Genomic DNA, 15,009 nt, shown 5'->3' with positions numbered 1-15,009 from the left:
GTATGCATGCAATTTATTTTAAGCTTTTTTTCTTTTTAAGATGGAAAGATACTAAACATCTTTTTAACTCTGATACTCTATTTTAAAGTTCTAAATTTTAAAGTTTCTCAGAATCAGAATGTATTAACATAGTATGTGATTTCATTTGTGTGAATTTCGAACAGGAAAAACCAGTCTATATTCTATGATAGAGGTAAGAAAAGTGGTTGGTTACCTAGGAGGTAGAATGACTAATGACTAGAAAAGGGGCAATAGGGAACTTTTTTGGGTGTTGGAAATACCCAATATTGTGATCTGGGTGGTGACTATATAAAGATGTAAAAAGTTATCAAGGTATTCACTTAAGATTTGTGTATTTTACTGTCTGTAAATTATACCTCATTAAAACCAGAGCAGCAGGGGGTGGAGGGATGTGGGTGTCTAGCCCTTTATTCTGGTCACCAAGTATAAATTGATAAAAGAAATAACTTTACTGTTTATGAAGATAGGGTACCTTAGAATTAAAACTTCATGTTCAATTATGGGTATACAGCATATGTGTTTTTTATAGAAGCTTTTTTTTCATTGTTTTTAGATGTTTGAAAATATTTCCTTTCTTTCAGATTGAAAGTAGTGTTCCCTCCCAGCTGCTGGAGTCAGTGCTACAAGAACTGAAAGGTTTGCAAGAATTTCTAGACAGAAACTCCCAGTTTACAGGAGGACCATTAGGAAATCCAAAGTAGGAATAAATAAGATTTATTTCCCTTTTTATTCTGAGATTTAATTTACATGTTATAAAATTCATCCTTTTAAAAAGTTTCATGGTTTTTAGTATATTCATAAAGTTAAACTATCATCACCACTATCTAGTTCCAGAACATTTGCATCACACCAAAAAGAAACCCTATGCCCATTAGCAGTCACTCCATGTCTTAATTCAAGCTGAAATAACAAAGATACCATAAACTGACTGGCTTAGACAACAAACATTTATTTTTCATAGTTCTGGAGGCTGGAAGTCTGAGATAGGGTGCCAGCATGGTCAAGTTCTGGTGAGGACCTTCTTCCTGGTTTGCAGACAGCTGCTTTCTTTTTGTGTCATTACATGGCAGAGAGAAAACCAGACAGGAAGTCCTCTGGTTTTTTCTTAGAAGGGTAGTAATCTTATCATGGGTCTCCACCTTCATGAGCTCACCTAAACTTAATTACCTCCCAAAGGCCATACCTCCAAAAATACCATCGCTTTGAGGATTACTATGAATTTGGTGGGATACAAACATTCAGTTGGTAACACTGCAAAGTTGTCTTTCCCCTAGTCCCTGGCAAATACTAATCCAATCTCTTTCTATGGATCTGCCATATTTTGGATCTTTTATGTAAATGCAGATATACAGTATGTGGCCTTTTTTGTTTCTGGCTTTTCTCTTAGCATAATATTTTCATGTTCATATATTGTAGTGTATATCAGTACTTGGTTTCATTTTTCAGTTCATCGTTTGATGCATATTTGCCTTGTTTCACCATTTTTTCTTTTTCTTTTTTTTAATTCATTTTTTTGTTTTTTATTGAAGTATAGTTGATTTACAATGTTGTGTTTCAGCTTTTTGGCTATTATGAATAATGCACATTCCTGTAAAAGTTTTTGCATGGACACATGTTTAGGATGAACATTTTTTGTTGCTGTTGTTATAAAAGTAATATGGACTTGTAAAGAATTCACATCACTCCCCTGATGAATTAATTTGAAGTATGACAATATAAACTTTCAAATCATATGTGAACATACATGAATATATGAATATACACACATGTATATGAATGTATATTCATATATTCATATACATTTCTTTTTTAATACAATTTTTAAAGCTTATACTCCATTTACAGTTACTAAAAAATAATTGGCTATATTCCTTGTGTTTTACAATACATCCTCATAGCCTGTCTTATACCCAGAAGTTTGTACCTCTCACTCCCCTACCCTTATATTGCCCACCCCTCCACCCCCTCCCCACTGGTGACCACTTGTTTTGTTCTCTATATCTGTGAGTCTGCTTCTTTTTTGTTATATCCACCAGCTTGTGTATTTTTTAGATTCTACATATAAGTGATATACAGTATTTGTCTTTCTCTGATTTATTTCACTTAGCATAATGCTCTGCAAGTCCATCCATGTTGCTGCAGATGACAAAATTTCGTTCTTTTTTATGGCTGAGTAGTAGTCCACTGTAAAAGTAGGATCTAGGTAGGCATACTTTTTGTGAAACATCGTTTACATTCAGTATATTCTTTAGAGCATTCCAAAAATAATAGAATAAATTTTGTTTGTATTGGCTACATGTTATTCCATTATATTCAAGCAATTAGTGGTATAGCTCTATGCGTAATTAGGTTGTTTCTATTTCTTGATGGTATAAACAGGGTTCAGTGAGTATTCTTTATACATGTTTGTGTACTTGTTCAGTAATATTCAGATGAATTTCTTTAGAAGTAAAATTTTGGGATATAAGAGCTTTTAAAAATGTTGGTATGTAGTATTTGGTTGTCCCCTGAGAAGATTATACCAATTATTTTTAGCCTTCAGAACTCTTTTAAGTGTATCTTAACATGTATATATTGATTTCTAGCCCCTGCCACTTTTTAATTCAGTTTAAGAATCTTTGTCTTTTAACTCCCTCTCATTTTGTTGGGGTTAATTAAATGTTTGATCTGTTTGTCACCAGATCAAACTTGTGGGCTTTGTTGTAGTTTGGGGTTTGTTTGTTTGTTTTTCTCCCCTTCCGTTTTACTGGATTGATTTAAAAGTTTTATGTATGACTTTTCTTCTTCTGATAGTTAGTTTTAAATTCTGAAAAATATACATCTCAGTCATCATTAATTGAACAGAATCTGTTATCTTACCTCCTTCCCCTACCGTCTACCACTGTCCTTCTTCCTACATAGCAGGAATTTTAGTTGGAAGGTGTTTTTTTTCTTTTTCTTTTCCACCATTATATTATTCTTCTGTTAATAGTTTCTAAGCAGTTTATTGAATTTACAATTATAGCCTCAATTATAACCTTCGATTTTGTAACCTACTACTTTGCTAATATCTCTTTACGATTTTTAGTAGTTTTTTTCATTGAGTTTTTTGGATTTTTCACATATGTCATCCTGTCATCTGCAAATAGAGATAGTTCTACCATTTTCTTTCTAACTCTAGTTGCTTTCTTCTGTCTGCATAGGCTAATATCTCCAGCATAGTGTTAAAGAGTGGAGATAATGGTGCGCATCCTGCTCTTATTCCTGACTTCAATGGGAAAGTGTGTAGTGTTTCCCCACTAAAGAAGATGCCTAGATATAGTTTAACATGATAAGAAAGTATCCATCCATTTCTATTTTATTGAGTATTTTTATAAAATGAGTATTGAAGTATGTTAAATGTATTGTCTACATCTTATAGAGATGATTGTATAATTTTTTTCCTTACCTTTATTAAGAGATTTCCTAATTTCAACCAACCCTCACAACATTAGTCTCACTGAGTATGGGAATTTTTAAATAGCTTTTTTTTTTTTTTTTTTTGCATTACACGGGCCTCTCACTGTCGTGGCCTCTCCCGTTGTGGAGCGCAGGCTCAGTGGCCATGGCTCACGGGCCCAGCTGCTCCGCGGCATGTGGGATCCTCCCGGGCCGGGACACGAACCCGTGTACCCTGCATCGGCAGGCGGACCCCTAACCACTGCACCACCAGGGAAGCCCCTAAATAGCTTTTTGAGATAAAACTTACATACCATAAAATTCACTTGTTTTAAATCGGTTCAGTGATTTAGTAAATATATAGAATTTCTTCAGTCATGACAACAATCCATTTTTAGACCACATCCGTCTTGTTCATTTGCAGTCACTCCCCATTTCTGCCCTTCAGCCCCAAACAATTACTAATGTATTCTGTCTCTGTAGATTTACATATTCTTGACATTTCATATAAATGGAATCATACAGTGTGTGGTCTTCAGAGTCTTAGTATCTTTGCTTTGCTTCTTTGGGTATGTTCCATGCACATACAGCCTAGGAGGTGAGCCCAGAAGTTGTGTTCGTCTTCCTCAGAATTAGGGGATCTCCTCCTCCAGCCTCTTCTTGCTCTGATTTCCCATATATTCCCTAGCTCCCAGAGGCCTCTTTTACTGATCCTCTGGATAGAAAGTCAATGTTTTCTCCCAGTTTTCACTGTCTTATCATACAGCTTTGCAGAAGTGGTGGTGCCTTTGGGGCAAAGCATCAAGAGAAATAACTGATTCCCTCCAAACTTTTTGGACCACACGGCCCCCTTTTCTCAGTTCTTCTGCTCCAGTGTTTCTCAACCTTGGCACTGTAGACATTGTAGACTAGATAACTCTTGGTGCTGGGGACTGTCTTGTGCATTGTAGGATGTTTAGGATTATCCTTGGCCTCTGCCTACTAGATACCAGTAGCTCTCCCCAGTTATGACTCGAAATGTCTCCAGACGTTGCTGAATGTTCCTTGGGAGTTTTACTCACCATACTGTTTTGAGACTCAGTTCACCTTTGGACAAAGCCTGAAGATAAAGGAGTTGGGGGCAACCTAGTATACTCACCTCCATATGGATTATCATTCGAGTTTTGACTTCCCCTCATCAATCTGTGTGCTATTAGAGTCCTCAGGTGAATAGTTGCTTTTTGTATCGTGTCCAAAGTTCCCACTTGTAGTCAGTGAGAGAGACTGTAACAGGCTTACTCCATCTTGGCCAGCACCATCAGTTGAGTTTTTTATTTAGTATCATTATGTGAATCTGGTTTCAAACGTATTTAATGTGTTTTAATCCATTGCAGGTTGTTTTTTCAATGGAAAATTATCCCAACCTTTTGCCTCTTCAGACTGCTCTGGAGTCCTTTTTGACAGTATTTGGTAGCATCTTTGCTTTCTAGCGTGAAAGGACATTTCAGGCTCATTTGGTACAATTCTTGCCCTAGAACTGGATTTGGCCATTTCTCTAGGGAGCCCTAGTTTCTTTTGGTAGGAAAGGGTATTAGAGACTACAGCTAGAGGTATTAATTCCTACTGGTCATGCTATATGTTGTTTTGCTTTTTATTTTTTTTAAAACAACAAAATTATGAGTTTGTATTGTTTTTCAGTTCAGCTTTAAGATTAAAGAGAATTTGCTCAGTTTCTTTTATAGTATAGTTGTATTGCTTTTACCCTAAAAATTTTGTTTTCTAACAACATTGACATAATCACTTATGAACCTCATCCGACAGTGTACCTATTATAGCTTCAGTAGTCATACTTTTTTTTTTTTGCCATGCTCCATGGCTTGCAGGATCTTAGTTCCCCCATCAGGGATCGAACCCGTGCTCCCTGCATGGAGTCTTAACCACTTGACTGCCAGGGAAGTCCCTCTTTTTTATTTTAAATGGAAGTATAGTCCATTTACAGTATTATATTGGTTTCAGGTATACAGCATTGTGATTCAATATTTTTACAGATTATACTCCATTGGAAGTTATTACAAAATAATGGCTATAATTCCCTGTGCTATACAGTACATCCTTTTTGCTTATCTATTTTTTACATAGTATTTTGTATCTCTTAATCTCATACCTGTAATTTGCCCCTTCCCCCTTCCCTCTCCCACTTAGTAACCACTAGTTTGTTTTCTATGCCTGTGAGTCTGTTTCTGTTTTGTATATACATTTTTTGTTTAAGTTCTTCATTCTTTTCTTTGCATCCCTGAAGTTGCATTAAGAGCTGAAATAATCAGATTCTTCACCAAATGAGCACCAAATGCTTTTATTAGCTCATTTCTCTCAGTGACCAGTATTTCCTGACAGCAGGTTCTTTGCTTTTCACTTTTGTCCTGAAGTTTTCATATCTGTAAAATGGTATTCTTAATAATACGTACCTTATAGAGTTGTTGTATTATGTTAAATCATTGGTGGGGACAGAAAGCAAGTGTTTGATAAATGGAAGCTATTGTTATTAACCATTTACTCTCAGTGAAAATTTAAGCATCTGAGAGATTAAAATGCTCCAGGTGTAAATTGTTGTATTGATTTGTCAGTGATTATTTCACTAATCTACAGAGGAAAAGAATATTTACAACATATTCCAGTTCATTATATACAGAATAGGCAAATTTATAGAATCAGAAAGTAGATGAGCTGTTGCTTAGGGTAGGGCAGGGGAAATGAGAATTGACTGCTAATGGAAAGTGAGTAAAAATGTTCTAAAATTAAGTTGTGGTGATAATTGCACAACCCTTTGAATATACTTTCTGGAATTTTTGTTTCAGTACTACTGCCAAAGTGCAGCAGAGGCTGATAGGATTCATGCGCCCTGAAAATGGAAATACCCAGCAAATGCAACAGGAGCTACAGAGGAAGTTTCATGGTAAATTATTGCTTCTGATCAGTTAAATGTACATGACTCCAGTAAAGAGTTTTATTAGGTGAATAGAAAAGAGTGGACATCTCTTGATAAGATCGTTTGTGGTAACAAATATTTTTATTAAAGTAATATTAGTGTGATTTAAAAAGTAAGATGATATGGACATCATGTATTTCCACAACTTTCAGCTCATAAAAGATTTTCATTTCTTCCACCAGAAAACATGACACGCACTTTTTTTTTTAACTTTTTTTGGGGGTGGGGGGAGTGCTGCATCCCGTGGCCTGTGGGATCTTAGTTCCCTGACGAGGGATCGAACCCAGGCCCCCTGCAATGGAAGCGAGGAGTCCTAACCACTGGACCGCCAGGGAATTCCCCGATACACACCTTTTTTTAATGAATTTTTTTATTGTGCTAAAATATACATAACATAAAATTTACCGTTTTAACCATTTTTAAGTGTTCAGTTCAGTGGCATTCAGTAAGTTAAGTTCACATGATTTCCTGTAGCATGGTGATTGCAAAAAGCACCACTATCCATCTCCAGAATGTTTTCATCTTTCTAGTGTGAAACTCTGTACCCATGAAACAATAACTCCCCATTTTCCCCTGCCCCCGACCCCTGACAGTCACCTTTTTTTTTTTCCTGTCTTTGAATTTTACTACCCTGTGTACCTCATGTAAGTGGAGTCATATAGTATTTGTTTTTTTGTGTGACTGCCTTATTTCACTTAGCATATAATGTCTTCAGAGTTCACATATGTAGTGGCATGTGTTGGAATTTCCTTCCTTTCTGAGACTGAGTAGTACTCCATTGTGTATATCAACCACATTTTGTTTATCCTTTCATTTCTTGGTGGATACTTAGGTTGCCTTCATCTTTGGGGTATTGTGAATAATCCAGCTATGAACATGGTGTACAAATAGAAATTTGAGTCCCTACTTTTAATTGTTTTATTATATATCCTGAAGTGTAATTGCTGGATTATGTGTAATTCTGTTTTTAATTTTTTGAGGCGGCACCATAACTTTTCCATAGCAACTATACCATTGTATTGGTACATTTCCACTGGTAGTACACAAAATATTCCAATTCCTCCACATTGTCACCAATAATTTTTCTCTTTCTTTTTTTTAAAAACCATTTCTATCCTAATGTGTATGAAGTGGTATTTCTTGGAGAGTTAAAAATGTGAATCAAATGTTAGGTTGTGTTTTTTTATTTATTATAAAAAAGTAACAACTAAGGAAACAGCAAGGTGAAAAGTTCTTATAACCAATAATTATTCCAGATGTGAATTGGCATAGTAATAAAATATTGTTTAAATTTTGCCTGCCATTCAGTTTTTTTTTTAAGTTCTTTTGCCTTCCATTGTTTGAGCCAATTATTCTGGCTGATAGAACTTTGCTAGTTAAGACTCAGCTATTTACTTTTGTTCCAACGTACTTTCTTTCCTTCCTGCTGGACCTAGTTTTCTGTTCACTATTTTGTAAATTCTTCTTTCAGTACTTCTTTTCAAGTAAACTTGACAAAATACAAGCATTGGTAAGGATTTATACAAAGGGGAGCATTCAAATTGCTGACAGTATGCACTGAAATAACCACTTTGGAGAGCAGTTTGATCATATATATTAAAAGCTAAAAATGCATATGCATTCAAAGCCAGCAGTTTCACTTCTAGGTATATATTCAGGAACAGTCTTTATCAGACATTTTCCCCACAATAAGTAATAATTTTTATATTATGACCCAGATGTTTAAAAGCATATACACACAACAGAATTTTAAGAAATAACTATACCTATTTTATACTCTAATATTTTTTTTCCTTTTTCATTCTATTTCCTTTTTAAGGGGAAAAAAAAAATCTGTCATGATTGACTGAATTGATTTCATGATTCACCAATGCATCTTAATTTGAAAAACAGTCGTAGCAAAACCTGACTGTGTTTTTGAGGAGACCTTTTTTAAGGATATTTATTGCATTATTGTTGTAGTAGCAAAACATTGGAAACAACAGGAATGTCCTTCATGTGGAAAATGGACCTAATTGTGGTATACTTATATAATGGAACACTCAGCAATTAAAATAAATGTATTGATACTAGATTTTTACTTATCAGTATGGGTAGCCTATGAAAATATAACTGGGCAGAAAAAAGCAATGGTGTAAATTGTCTAAAAACAGCAACATTTTTACTGTTTATGTATGCATACACACAGAAGCACTTATATATAGTGAGAGGATAAAACTGTGAATTCAACAACTCATGATCATGGTTGCCTATGAGGGGAGGAAGGAGAACAATGAGGATTTCAACCTTAACTATAATTGTCGTTATTTGAGATGAAGTGTTGTTTTACTTGAAACAACTTAACCTGTCATTTTTCAAAACTTCATGAGTTGTGTTTTGTAATTAGAGGCTCAACTGAGTGAAAAGGTTTCACTTCAGGCAATCCAGCAGTTGGTTCGAAAATCATACCAGGCTCTGGCTTTATGGAAACTTCTTTGTGAACATCAGTTCACTGCCATTGTAGGAGAACTTCAGAAGGTAGGATATTTTTCCCTCTAAGGTCGTACTATTAATTCTGTGCTTAGTTTGTCTGCTTTTTTTTTGCGGTACGCGGGCCTGTCACTGTTGTGGCCGCTCCCGTTGCGGAGCACAGGCTCCGGATGCGCAGGCTCAGCAGCCATGGCTCACGGGCCCAGCCGTTCCGCGGCATGTGGGATCTTCCTGGACCAAGCACGAAGCTGTGTCCCCTGCATCAGCAGGCGGACTCTCAACTGCTGCGCCACCAGGGAATCCCAGTTTGTCTGCTTTTGAGTGAGCTGTAATCTTTCACTTAGTTTCAGAAGGAGATTATTTTGGGCAGCATTTAGGTTATGATCAAATTAATGTGTTATGAGAAAATTGCACTAAAGCATGATAACTTGAGGGGTTCATTATCAAAACCACAAGTTATTACAGTATATGAGAACTTCGTTGTGATATGTGAATGAACTCTTACTTTACCAAAAATATTTTTCAAACAGTAGGTTGTAACCTTTATTTGGGCTACAGATCCCTTTGGGAATCTGATCAAAACTCTTTCTCACCACCTTCAAAGGATGCATACAGACACATACATAAAATTTTTGCATGTAATTTCAAGAAGTCCAGTGACCTAAATTAAAATTAAACATTCCTACTTTAAAGAAAAATGTTTGCCACTGTGGAAGATGAATGGTTCTTGCTGTCCTCATTGGAATCCTTTTTAAGGATAAAGGTAATTTGCATTTATCTAAATGTTAGGTCATTTAGGGGGAAGGTATTCCTACCTATTAATTTAATTGTGAGCACTTCTAAACGTACACAAAAGTACAGCAAGTACAACAAATAATCCCCCATACACAATTTATTTTCATTCAACATTTTCACAGTTTTACCAACTTTGCTTAGTCTATCCCTTATTTTCTTTTTCTTTACTGAATTATTTTAAAGTAGATCCCTAACATCATGTCCTTTCATTCCTGTATATTTTAATGTGTATTCCTTTGGCCATTTTCTTGAATACCAATGTCATTATCACATTTAGCAATATTACCACTAATTCTTTTGGGTAACATCTAAAATAATGAAATTTCTGTGTCTTAAAAATATCTTTTTATAGATTGGTTCATTCTAATCAGAATCTAAGCATTTGGTTCACTCATTGAATTTGGTTGTTTTTTCTCTTAAATCTCTCAGTCTAGAGCAATTTTCTCTGTCTCTCTCTCTCTCTCTCTCTCTCTCTCTCTCTTTTTGGTGGGGGCGTGTTGCTATTGCCTTGTAGGCATCAGGTTATCAATCTTGTAGAATCCCAACATTCTGAGGTTGTCTTTACCTTCCTTGTAGTGAACTTGTTCGTCTATTTCCTGAATTTTCTATGAAATGGAAGTCAAGTCTACAGAGGCTTGATAAGTTCAGTTTTTTTGTTGTTGTTTGTTTTTTATTTATTTTATTTGTTTTATTTTTGGCTGCATTGGGTCTTCATTGCTGCGCACGGGCTCTCTGTAGTTGCAGCAAGTGGGAGCTACTCTTCGTCGCGGTGTGCGGGCTTCTCACTGCAGTGGCTTCTCTTATTGCGGAGCACAGGCTTTAGGTGCATGGGCTTCAGTAGTTGTGGCACACGGGCTCAGTAGTTGTGGCTCATGGGCTCTAGATCACAGGCTCAGCAGTTGTGGCGCACAGGCTTAGTTGCTCTGCATCATGTGGGATCTTCCCAGATCAGCGCTCGAACCCATGCCGCCTGCATTGGCAGGTGGATTCTTAACCACTGTGCCACCAGGGAATCCCCAGGTCCATTTATTTGATAAAGAATAGCACATACTTTTTTTTCCTCTTTTAAAAACTCAAGTGAATATGTTTAATTATGAAAGCTATTTCCTTTTCCATGCCAGGTAGAATAATGATTTTTAGTTTTATTGGCTGGTAAGAATAATGTAGGTCAGTTTTTAGCCTAGGTATCTTTTTTGTGATCCACCTTCAAAGCTCTCCTTCCCTATATGCTCAAGGAATGCAAATTAAATATTAATCCCAAAAATTTGAACATAGATTGTATATTTGCTGAAATTTAGAAAAAAGAAATAGCAGTCAGATCACTAAACAGAATGTTACTATAGTATAAATCACCTCAATACTTTAGAACTCCATTTTAGCAAGCAGATTTGTTTAAATAAGATCAAACTCCAATGTTAGAAGTCCTTGAATAATAGAATTCAAATGTTATTTTGGAAAAATAAATGTAAGCCCTAGATTTTTTAATGTAGCTAATTGATTGTTTTTTCCTGGTTATAACTAAAGTCAGGAGGCCTGTCTCAAATTTTGACTCCACCTGGGTTTTGCTTTCCTCATTTGTAAAGTGAGAGATTTGGAATAGGCATACTGTGGGTTCTTTTACAATTCTCAATGATTCTATGAAAATCTGTAAAATTTTATTATTTTTTATAGTTTAATATATTTTATCTTTTGAATTATAGAGTCTATTAATGTTTTGATATTTTAAATTATTAAAGAAATTTCATTCTGTGTGGAAATACAATATTCCTATATTTTTGATCAGAAGAGGATTTTCTTTTATACTCCTAGGAATTTCAAGAACAGTTGAAAATCACCACCTTTAAAGATCTGGTAATCAGGGACAAGGAACTGACCGGGGCATTAATTGCTTCTCTAATCAACTGCTACATCAGAGATAATGCTGCTGTTGATGGCATTAGTTTACACTTACAGGACATCTGCCCACTGCTGTATAGCACTGATGATGCAGTTTGTTCTAAGGTATGATGCTTTGTTACCCGTTTCAGTGTTTCTTACAGGAGGTTTCATGGTATGATGAAAGCACACTAGAATTGTAATCAGGAACTGTTGTCTTTTGTTTGACATACGACCTTGGGTAGGTCTTTTAACCTTCCATGGCGTCAGGATCCTCATCTGTGTAAGAAAGACGTTGGAATATATTATTTCTTAAAATCCGTATATAACTTTTTCATAAAGAATCTTTGATAGTATTTCTAGACGGTATTTAAAAAATGGTTAACTATGCCTTTCCTTAAAAATTAAGAAAAAATCACTAAAACTTTGTAATAAATTAGAGCTAATTGGGCAATTTTTATTGATCCTTTCCTACAGGTGAAAAAAATTTTAAAAATCAGTGTTGCTCGGACTGCCTGCTGACCAATAATGTATTGACTAGGCAAGAGATTTACCAGTCAAAAGCTGTCTTGCTTACATATTTGTGAGAGGAATTAAGAATAGCTAGGATTTTTTGGTCAAAAACTTTTCTGCTTAAAATTAAGAAGAAGTGAGTTTGTAGAGTTGTTTTTATCTTTGATGATAATCAACCGGATGTAAATTTAAACATAGACTAAACAAAACTTGTATTGACAGCATCATCCATGTGCTTGTATCTTTTTAAGTTCTTGTCATCTCTACTTCTAGGCAAATGAGCTTCTCCAGCGTTCCCGACAAGTTCAAAATAAGATTGAAAAGGAAAGAATGTTAAGGGAATCATTAAAGGAGTATCAAAAAATCAGCAATCAAGTGGACCTGTCCAGTGTTTGTGCTCAGTATAGACAAGGCGAGAAACAAAATGTTCTTCATACCTTCTGCTTAACTCGGAGGGATATCGTCCTTCAGCTTTCAGTAGCCCAAGTGATATGACATAGGGAATTCATTTCTTATGTCTTAATATTTGATGACTGCACCAGCTTCTACAAAAGCTATAACGCTCTTTTTATGTCTTGAAATGTGTAACTTTTTAACATTGGGGTTTCAGTCCTATTCCAGTTAAACTACTACCTGTGTTAGATTGCTTTCTGGGTTACACTTATTTTCCAGATGCTTTAGATTCTTTTGACTAATTTTAAAAATACTACCTGTCTGCTCACTTTAAAATTACTTTAAATCAAATCTAACGTAGTAACTGTTAGTACAGGTACTACTTTGAATCCTAAGATTTTTTTTCCATCAAGGAACTGCAACCCTCCTTTTTGCTATTTTAAATATGAAATTTTTTTGCAATGAAGAAAATACATTTAACAGCTGCCTTTAAGGCATGTTGGAACCTAGTTCTTCGGTAGACTCATCAGAAATATTTTATATGATGTTGTCACCTGGGTGACTGATATACAGTAGAAACCTCATAGTAGTAAACATAATAACCTTGATCAGTATTTTTATAAGCCATCTAAGGAAAATGTATCCACTTAATAATATGCCTTAACTCTTTGTCCTTTGTCTTTCCTATTAGTGCGTTTTTATGAGGGTGTAGTGGAGCTCTCTCTTACTGCTGCAGAGAAAAAAGATCCTCAGGGTCTTGGACTTCATTTCTATAAACATGGAGAACCAGAAGAAGACATCGTGGGACTTCAGGCTTTCCAAGAAAGGTGAGTTTTATCACCTTAACAGATGCAACTTTATGGATATAGACTTTTCTTTGTGTAAAGTTTGATTGATGATATTAGGAAAATAATATTTCAAGTACAACTCATAAAATTGAATTACGCTTTCACCTAAAAATGTCTTGTTTTATCAAAGGTGTGAATCAGTATTCTAATTATTAGCCTAGGGATAAAATTATAGCCTGGTGGGAATTCTTAAGGACCTAAATGTTTTTGAACTTGGCTCTTTGGTTTTCCTGAGATTGTATTAATGTCAATTTGAAATGCAATTACGATTTTGGAAACAAAACTGCTGCCTCACCTGCCCCACTGCCAATGTCTGGTTCTGGATGAAGATTAGTATTTTAAAGGATGATTTTTAAATGTTCACAGATTATTAGAGACTGTTTAAAAAAAAAAGTATGTCCAGGGCTTCCCTGGTGGCGCAGTGGTTAAGAATCCACCTGCCAATGCAGGGGATACGAGTTTGAGCCCTGGTCCAGGAAGATCTGACATGCCGCAGAGCAACTAAGCCCGTGTGCCACAACTACTGAGCCTACGCTCTAGAGCCTGCGTGCCACGACTACTGAAGCCTGTGTGCCTAGAGCCGGTGCTCCGCAACAAGAGAAGCCACCACCATGAAAAGCCCACGCACCACAATGAAGAGTAGCCCCTGCTCGCTGCAACCAGCGAAAGCCAGTGCACAGCAACAAAGACCCAATGCAGCCAAAAATAAATAAATAAATTTATTTAAAAAAAAAAAAAAAGAACAGTAAAATAAGCAATATTTTTTTTAAAAAAAGTATGTCCATAAAGGAAATACATAACCAAAGATGTGTTTCATTTTTATGACTTTTAAACAAGTGCTTCTCAAACCTATTGAAAGAGCATATGATTTGTATTGTTTTTATTTTTTTTTGCGGTACGCGGACCTCTCACTGTGGCCTCTCCCGTTGCGGAACACAGGCTCTGGACGCGCAGGCTCAGCGGCCATGGCTCACGGGCCTAGCCGCTCCGCAGCATGTGGGATCTTCCTGGACCGGGGCACGAACCCGTGTCCCCTGCATCGGCAGGCGGACCCTCAACCACTGCGCCACCAGGGAAGCCCTGTTTTTATTTTTATTTATTTGTTTTTAATTTTATTGGAGTATAGTTGCTTTACAGTGTTGTGTTACTTTCTACTGTACAGCAAAGTGCATCAGCTATACGTATACATATATCCCCTCTTTTTTGGATTTCCTTCCCATTTAGGTCACTACAGAGCATTGAGTAGAGTTCCCTGAGCTACACAGCAGGTTCTCAACTATGGATGCTATGTATAAAATAGATAACTAATGATCTGTATTATTTTTAATACCAAATTGTGTGTGTGTATGTATTTTCTCCAAAATTCTCTTTAGTTTATATTTCAATTACATAAGATAAACCAATTGATAACTAAATCATGGAATTGCTCCTTTTTCATTCTTTTTCAGATTAAACAGTTACAAGTGTATTACAGATACACTTCAAGAACTGGTAAATCAAAGTAAGGCTGCTCCTCAGTCTCCCAGCGTGCCCAAAAAACCCGGACCTCCAGTGTTGTCGTCTGATCCCAATATGCTGAGTAATGAAGAAGCAGGCCATCATGTAAGGGACATAGCATATTTTCGTTCTGCAAATACACTGTGTTTAGATGTTCTGTGTGGTGGTGGTGGCATAAGCATCTTGGAAAGGGTAGTAACTCTTAGAACTTACCAT

General features: G+C 36.0%; 1 protein-coding gene across 2 annotated transcripts in view; it reads left to right on the top strand.

Annotated features, from left to right (window-relative positions):
* Positions 1-15,009, top strand: part of NUP155 (nucleoporin 155) — a 58,865-nt gene that overhangs the window by 31,389 nt on the left and 12,467 nt on the right. For both annotated transcript variants that reach the window (XM_067730543.1, XM_067730544.1), the window contains exons 20-26: positions 603-718; positions 6,273-6,370; positions 8,790-8,920; positions 11,477-11,668; positions 12,329-12,467; positions 13,140-13,275; positions 14,745-14,898. In XM_067730543.1, the coding sequence (XP_067586644.1) occupies positions 603-718; positions 6,273-6,370; positions 8,790-8,920; positions 11,477-11,668; positions 12,329-12,467; positions 13,140-13,275; positions 14,745-14,898 (966 nt within the window). The remainder of the gene's footprint in view (positions 1-602; positions 719-6,272; positions 6,371-8,789; positions 8,921-11,476; positions 11,669-12,328; positions 12,468-13,139; positions 13,276-14,744; positions 14,899-15,009) is intronic.

This window comes from Pseudorca crassidens, chromosome 3, assembly GCF_039906515.1.
Source record: "Pseudorca crassidens isolate mPseCra1 chromosome 3, mPseCra1.hap1, whole genome shotgun sequence".
NCBI classification, from domain to species: Eukaryota; Metazoa; Chordata; class Mammalia; order Artiodactyla; family Delphinidae; genus Pseudorca; species Pseudorca crassidens.
The sequence above is the reverse complement of the archived record's forward strand: the minus strand, read 5'-3'. Positions and strand labels throughout refer to the sequence as shown.